The 7,724-nt window shown below is 47.1% G+C and overlaps 1 protein-coding gene across 4 annotated transcripts; it reads right to left on the bottom strand.

Annotated features, from left to right (window-relative positions):
• Window positions 1-2,150: 2,150 nt before the first annotated feature.
• GPRASP2 (G protein-coupled receptor associated sorting protein 2) lies at window positions 2,151-7,430 on the bottom strand. Of its 4 annotated transcripts, XM_033103633.1 has the most exons (6): window positions 7,291-7,430; window positions 6,867-6,952; window positions 6,245-6,312; window positions 6,099-6,159; window positions 5,838-5,897; window positions 2,151-5,531 (listed from the first exon to the last, which is right to left on the bottom strand). In XM_033103633.1, exon 6 carries the CDS (start codon window positions 5,224-5,226, stop codon window positions 2,686-2,688), a length of 2,541 nt encoding a protein of 846 aa, XP_032959524.1. In that variant the 5' UTR covers window positions 5,227-5,531; window positions 5,838-5,897; window positions 6,099-6,159; window positions 6,245-6,312; window positions 6,867-6,952; window positions 7,291-7,430; the 3' UTR covers window positions 2,151-2,685. The 4 variants fall into 4 exon arrangements, with proteins under 4 accessions (XP_032959524.1, XP_032959515.1, XP_032959506.1 ...); XM_033103624.1 differs by lacking the exon at window positions 6,099-6,159; XM_033103615.1 differs by lacking the exons at window positions 5,838-5,897; window positions 6,099-6,159.
• Between the last annotated feature and the right edge of the window lie 294 nt (window positions 7,431-7,724).

The raw sequence follows: 7,724 nt of genomic DNA on the forward strand, positions 1-7,724 counted from the left end.
CATTCCATGAGGGGTTTGGAGACGAACTGACTTTGAATGTTCTGTCCAAAACTCAGGGCGACATGTTAAAACACACCCAGGATCGATCTGTCCTCAAAAACCCTGATGGGCAAAATAAACGCTGAAACGCCAATTTCCAGCACCGGGATGATCCCTGTTAAAACTTGTGGTTTGTGAAGGGAGGCAAAACTGCTCCTTTGACCTATTTCCACAAATCTCGCATACTAGAAAGGGAGAAAAAAAGCATGCTGCACTGCCAGAAAAGTTACACAAAACTTGGGTAAACACAGCACAGGTTACTGGGTATTATTTCAGTGCAGTGCTCCGCTTCACTTTTTATTGATCCAGCACGTTTTGAAGCCTGAGAGGCTGGTGTTAAACTGTAGAAATTTTGTCTCATAGATACTGGAAATGACTTATGTCCAGTGGAACAGACATCAGTGGTTACAATTGATTGCCTTTAAGATATTAACTAGTTTTGTATTTAACCCAGCAATGTTATCCTAACATTTGTTAATCTTCTACATATGAAATTTAACATTATTTTGTTTTTATTATGATTATATTGTGTATGTTGTATGCACACATACAGTATCTCCTTCAACCACTTTCATAATCTAAGTATTTCTTCATTGTGTTGAAAAATCTTTTGCATGTTCATTTCTAATTTGAGTCATAATTTTACCTTTTCAACAGTTAACAAAATCCTCAGACAAAACTGAAGTAACATTTTCACCGTGTCTAAAAATAATAAAATCTATTTCTCACAAGTCTGGATTCCCTCTCCAAACCAACTCTATCCCTGTGTTCTGTGATTTCTATCTGAAAGTATGGCATGATCATTTTACTTGTTGTGGAAGATATAACAAAATAGTTATCATTTTAAAGTGTACAATTCAGTGACATTAAAATTAAGTACATCCACAATGTTGTGCAACCATTGCCACTGTCTACTTCTAGAACTCTGTTGTCACTCCAAAGGAAATGTTATGATCTTTTGAATACAAGTCATGTAAAAATACTGCCATCTTTGTACAGTCGACAGATTAATATAAACATATCGACCTGGATAATTTATGTTTCTTTAAACATTTCATTTAAAAAGTTAGTATTCCTTAAGTCTCACTCTTTCCCAACTTTTGTAAGTGGTTTTATCTCTAAAAATTCTTTCTAACACATATAGTTTATTCATTTATATAACTGTATCCTTTCTAACATGTCTGCCTATAACTTGAGGCACTAGATGTAAACATGTTAGAAGAAAAAGCCCTGTATTATTAATTTTTCTATTTGCCTAATGTCTGTCTCTGACAATTGTTTTTAGGATTGTAGATTTTTTAAATGTATTTTTTAAAAGTAGGTTGACAATGGTTAATAAAATTACGTAAGTTTCAAGTGTACATTTCTGTAATGCATCATCTATATATCACATTGTGTGCTCATCACACAGTCAGTTCTCCTTCCATCCCCATATATTTGACCCCCTTTATCCTGATCTACCACCCCCCTCCCCCCAACCCTCTGGTAACCACTAAACTATTGTGTCTATGAGTTTTTGTTTCTTTGTCTGCCTTGTTCCTCCATTTCCTTCAGTTTTATATCCCACACATGAGTGATTTTGTTTTAGGCTATGGAATATATGAAGTATCTTAGAAAATCATACTGAAAATGCATAGAAATTGTGTTTATTCACACGGTTTTAAAATGGGATCTAATTTCCATTGATGTCACTCACATTCTTCTCTATTTCACTGGACATAAAAGCGTCAGTGTCATTTCATGCCAATGAACAGACCATTTTTAATAGATGAATGGCATTTCCTTAATACTTTCCTTGGACTGAGACCACAAAGAGAATCTTACTCCTGACTCCATTTAGTTGGTGTGCTATTCTACTCTTTCATCCTTTAGGTGGCACTGAAGCAACATCTGCACTTTTGAGTTGTAAAATGTGCAGATTTGCCAACTTAGCTCTCCAAACCAGCCTCATTCCAACTACATCCCTCAGTAAACTTGTCTCACCTAATTCAGGCAGACAGGGTATGTCCTCGCTACCGGAGCAGATTTCAAGTTACACTTTTCTTCATACCACCACTGCTCACTCCCAAGAATGACCTAATGGTTTGTCTTACCCTAGTCCTCGGTGACCAATTTAAGTGGGTCCCTCTTCTCGGAAGCATTCCTCAAGTACCAAGGCCCACAGTAGTCTCTTCCTTCTTAAGCTCCAGGAATGGAATTTTCCAATGAGGGTATGTTTGTCATGCTACTGATTATCTATGTTTGTCAGTGTGCACAAAGCACCAGCATCTGGATTTTACACTGAAGGAGGGTCACTTCTGCCAGTTTTCACCCAGAACTTTATTGAAAACACAGACTCAAATGGAGAACCATTTGTTTAAAACAACGAATAGCAGGGTAGCTTACATAGGCGAGTCAGTTCATTGGAAGCTCAATACAGAAAAATACCACAATCTGGACAGCAAGACAAATATCAACAAATATGTTTTCAGCTCTAATGTTCATTTGGCATCCACAAAATGAGCCAGCTCAAACCAAGAATTGGATCAAGTTAACATCAGCATTAAAAATATAAGTTACAACATAAAACCAGGCTGTGAAAACGAAAGCCACTACTCAGGGCTCTTTGGGAACATCAGGCCGATCAGAGGCAGGTGGTTAATCATATTAGCTTTGTTGTCCCCCCTCAGGATCAGGATCATGTTGATTGTCTATCTGGGTTTGTAGGTCCTTGGCTAAGTTCTCAAATTCATGAAATGCAGCAATAAGTGGCTCCAGACTGAAATCATCATCAATTAAGGCCATTGTTCCATTCCTTATAATATTACTGATATTCCTAAACATTTTAATAACAATTTGAATATTATCATTTGACTCTTCTATGTTAAAGAGACCCACAAATATCGAGAGAGCTTTGGCATTGAATAGTTTTTTGGCCACCACAGCATTTTCAGACAAATTCAACAGCATTTTCAGAACGTGAAACTTTGTTGTTGCATTTCCTGTGACTAATAGGGAGAGAAACACAGACATATAATTGGCAACCAGTGTGTGATAGTCAGTAGTTGTAGTGAGGTATCTAAGCAGCCTTAATCCAAGCAGCTGCTCAGGGGAATCCACGGTTTGTGCAAGGGTTTCCTCACACACTTGACATATGAATGTCTCAATCATGTTTAGATTTGGATACGGGGGAGCCATGAGGATCATATTTTCCAAAAACTGTGTCCTAACTCGGGAGGAGGGATAATTGAGCAAGGTTTCAATAAGTGAGACGACACCCGAATCCCGAATGAAATCTCGGGTAAATTGAGAAGCACTTCTCATACCCATTGCGATTTTAGATATTTCCTGAATAAAAGGATCTCGGATTTTGTCCATTAACAGAAGGAGTTCTTCAAACTCTCCAGAACCAATTTTAAGTTCACACTGGATGCAGCTGCAGGACCAACTCTCAGGCTCTGCACTCTCCCTGGTCCTAAGGTGCTCCCGAATTTCCCTGACTGACCTGTAGGATGGTTCATACTGAAATGGGAATTCAGGATCAGCCTGATTGCGCTGAAGTACAGATTCCTGCTCTTCCCCTTCTGGGGTACGTTCTGCATTCTGGGGCTTTTCCTCAAACAGTTCAGCGAATGCGGCTGCTGCTGCTTCTTCAGGAATTCTAAAGGGGTTTGGGGATGGGAAACCAACGAAATAACAAGGACCAGGTTTGAACTCAACAGTGACCTCTTCCCAAGTTTGGGGTCTGGATGATGTATTAATTTCCTCAGCTGAATCGTGGAACCTGGGACTAGCCTTGTACACCGGATTGGGATTTAGGTCAAAGCAGGCCTCATCCCTGTCCCAGAACCAGGATCCAAATATGGCCTCTTCTTCAGACTCTGGCCTGGTCTCTTCTCTGGCCACAGCCCCCAAACTGAACTTTTCCTCAGTCTCAAACGAGGATCCACCGATGGCCCCCTCCTCAGCCCCTGGCATGGACTCACAGATGACAGAAGCCCCGGCCTCCGTACCGGCCTCTTTCTCTGCCCAGAACCAGGACCCAATGATGACTTCCTCCTCAAACCTGGGCTCCTGTTTGACCCTATCACTGTTATCAACATCTTTCTTGGCCCTGGGCTTCAGGATAGTACTGGGCTCTGTCTTGTCTCTGAGCCTGAATCTATTATCGGCTTCTTCTCCAGGCACAAACCAGGACTCCTTAAAGTACTCATCTTCAGACTCAGAAACATCCTCTATCTTTGTCCTGAGCTTGGACCTAACATTTGCCTCATCTCTGACTCTGGGCCTGAACAACATATTGGTATTTTCTCCAGCCCACAAGCAGAATGGGTTGCCAGACTCCTCCTCAGATCCAGACCAAGAATCAATATAGGGATCTGGCTTGGATCTCGGCCTAGATCTGGTGTTAGGCTGATATTTAGCCCTGTGCCTGGACCTGGTATTGGACTCTTCCCTGGGCCACGATCTGATACTGGCCTCTTCTCTAGCCCAGAAGGAAGACATCGTAGAGGTCTCATCTGCTGACCAGAATCCAGATTCATTAGAGCCCTCCGCTCTGGCCCTGGGCCTGGGATAGCACCAAGACCCAGTATCAGTTTCCTCCCCTGATCCAAACCAGGGTTGGATTCCCATCTGACCCTGAGAACCAGGAAAGATCTCAGCATCCACCCTGAGCTGTTCCCTATCTACAGATAGGGACATAGGTTTAGCACCTGACCCACACTCAGTACTGAGCAGTGGCCAGGCTTCTGCATTGGTCTGGGGCATGCCCTCTGTTTGGGACATTGCCTGAGCCCCAAACTCAGTCTGGGCCCAAGCCTGGGCTTCTTCCTTGTGCCTTGGCCCAGTGATTGCCTTGGCCTCAGTTTTAGAACATGCCCTACCTACTGCCCTGGCCTCTGTTTTTGGCCTTGCCCCAGACATTCTCTGGGCTTCACTTCTGGACCTTGCCACAGCCATTACTTGGGAATCAGTTTGGAGCCCTGACCCAGCCATCACCTGGGACTCCGTTTCAGGCGTTGCCCCATTCATAGCCTTGGATGCAGTTTTGGGCCTTGCCCCAGGCATTACCTGGGCCTGGGTCCTAACCTTGGGTCTGACCACCATCGGGACTTCGTTCTCTCTCTCAGCCCCACCTGCAACCTCTTCTCTAGCCTTCTTTTCAGCCTTGGCCTGGGCACCAGGCTCAATCTCAGCCCCAGTCATAATACCAGTTACAGAGAAGAGGCAGTTAAATACCAGTAACACAGTCCCCGCCTCTACCACAATTCTGTATCTTCACACTGATCTTCCAGTGATTCAGGCGATACAATTGGAAGAGAGTCAATCACCAGTCCAGCAGCCAACCAGCCTCCTTCCCAAGACCAGCCTCAGCCAATATCACAGACAGAGTGCCAAAGAGGCACAACCAAGCAGGGGGAGGATGGATGGTTCCCAAGTGGGTGCAGACCTGTTGAGGGTGGTGGTCAGCAGCAATTCCAGCACCATCAGAGATGCCACTGGAGGTGGATCTAGGGAGAGAGAAGGACATGGGGCCTTGAGCCTCTTGGAACTGTGTCACTCCATGTAGAGACTCACACAGAGACTGGACCTTGAATTCCTGGTGGAGCTGTTGGGCCATTAGAAAGTCTCTCTGTCACATTCATTTTGCCCACAACTGCCACACTATTTGGCCTGCCACCAAACAGGTGTGAGATTTGTGGGAAAGTATGTTGGCAATGAGAGAGGTTGAGGAGTCCTGAAACTAGACCCTAATTACTGTTGTGACTGCACTGGTCTCCACTATCCGACCCGAAGTTTACCCATCTCATACCAACCTTCTCTGATGTGGTGCAATTTCCCACTCCGTGCTTCATTCCAGGGGTACCAATTACACCCTAGAGCAGAAGGGTGTTCCATGGACAAGCAAACGCACAGGAAAAAATGGAGTCTGAGGGTTTGGTTGACAGGCAGACACCCTGACCCCTGATGCAAATATCTCTCTTTCTGTTTAAGGGTCCAATTTGTCTAACGTTTCCTGTCTCCTGGTCCCTGATCTCAGGTCTTCTCCTCCGATTCACAGCCCAATTCGCACCTACCCCAATATTCGTAATATCTCCTGCAGGAAATGGACAAGGAATGCTGGGACAGTGTGCAAATCTGGCAGAGAGCAGGAGAGGTGAATCAAAGACCTGCCATGATCTTACTCTGTCGCTATCCCCTGCATTTCCCCCTTCACACCAACCTCCAGAGAATTGAGCCAGTCTCTTCCTCCTTTCCTTCCTTGCAGAAGTGACCAGTCTTAAAGTAAGCCTAGGGACAAACGGATGAAAAGAAAGACAGTCAGAAGACCATGGTAACAACTGAGCACTTGGTGGACAGACCAACACCAATGATGGGAGTCCACATGTGATCTGTCTTTCAACATTTAAGGTCTTCTAGGTAGAACGTTCTCGTTTTACTAAGGCCCTCTGTTTCAGGGTTCCAGATAACGACATCTTTTCTTGACGTCAGTCTTCTCATTGCTGCCGTATTCCAATTCTGAGGATTCACCACTAGGTGCACCACATCCCTTTGCCTTGGGCAGCATAAAATGGGGGAAGGGAGCCTGCATATTATAGAAAACAGGTTGTGCAGTGGTACTTGTAACTGTGACTTCCGTCTCACCCTCGCCTCCGATCCCATCTTTTCCTACCCCCAGTTAGGGATGGAGGTAAGGGAGGAAGCCAAGGGAAGTGCCTAGGAACTGGTACGGAGGGAAATTTTAGGATTTATTCCTGGATGCCTAACCCGCTCTGGTCATAGTCACCCAACCCCAATTCGTGTCTCCAGTCAATGGCGGCTGCCCACCCCCCATCCCCACACACCTCCAGAAATCCAGGCTATTTTCCTGCTCCAACTTTTTCTCAAGCAGCTCCGCAGCAGATGCACCCCGCCACCTGAAATCGCCAACCTACCACGCAGACGGGAGACTTTGGCACCAAAGAGGCGCCTGTGGGAAGGGACAGCCCCCAGGACGCGGGGCCCAACAGACCCTTTCCAGAATCAGGGCCCGGAATAGCCAACGCCCCCGCCCCGGCGCCCCCATCTCTGCTCCGGCTCCACCATTTCTCCCGCACCAGCCTCCCCCACAGCCATCTCCGGGAAAGCTGGCTGTGGAGAGGCCGGCGTGGATAGCTTCCCCCAGGAGCCCAGGGAGCATCTGAGGCCACCCCTGGGCCCTGGACCCTGGGTCCGGCCCGCACCCGTCGCCGCCGCAACCTCAGCGCAGGGCTCCCCGGCGTTGCGCACCTCTCTCAGGAACCGGCTTCGACCCTGTAGCCGCCTCCGCCTCTTCGCTGGGCTGCCTGGGACTGGGCGCGGGTGTAAGCTGGTCGAGAGTGTGGACCCACCCCGCCCCATGCACCCCCACTTGCCTTTCCAGGCTCGGGGCCCGGGTGGCCGGCCTCCCCTCCTCTCGGACCTCCTCGGAGTCCCACCGCCTTGCGCGCGCATCAAATTGCAAAGAGGCGTCCCGCCCTTCGCTCCGCTGCACCAAACACGGCAGGGGGTGCGCAGGATGCGGCACGAACCGCTGGCTGGGGGTGTAGGGAAAGCGGGGCGGAGGGAGACCGGACGAATGGGCTCGACGACCCCTCCCCTGCCAGACGCCCCGCAGTTCCGACCCGGAGGGGGCGGGGCCGGGAAGAGCCCCAGCGCATGGGGCGAATTAACGCCCGCCAATC

Source organism: Rhinolophus ferrumequinum, chromosome X (genome assembly GCF_004115265.2).
Source record: "Rhinolophus ferrumequinum isolate MPI-CBG mRhiFer1 chromosome X, mRhiFer1_v1.p, whole genome shotgun sequence".
Classification (NCBI taxonomy): Eukaryota; Metazoa; Chordata; class Mammalia; order Chiroptera; family Rhinolophidae; genus Rhinolophus; species Rhinolophus ferrumequinum.

Coding starts and splice junctions, on each gene's coding strand:
- GPRASP2 (XM_033103615.1), bottom strand. CDS start 5,226: ATGACTGGGGCTGAGATTGAGCCTGGTGCCCAGGCCAAGGCTGAAAAG.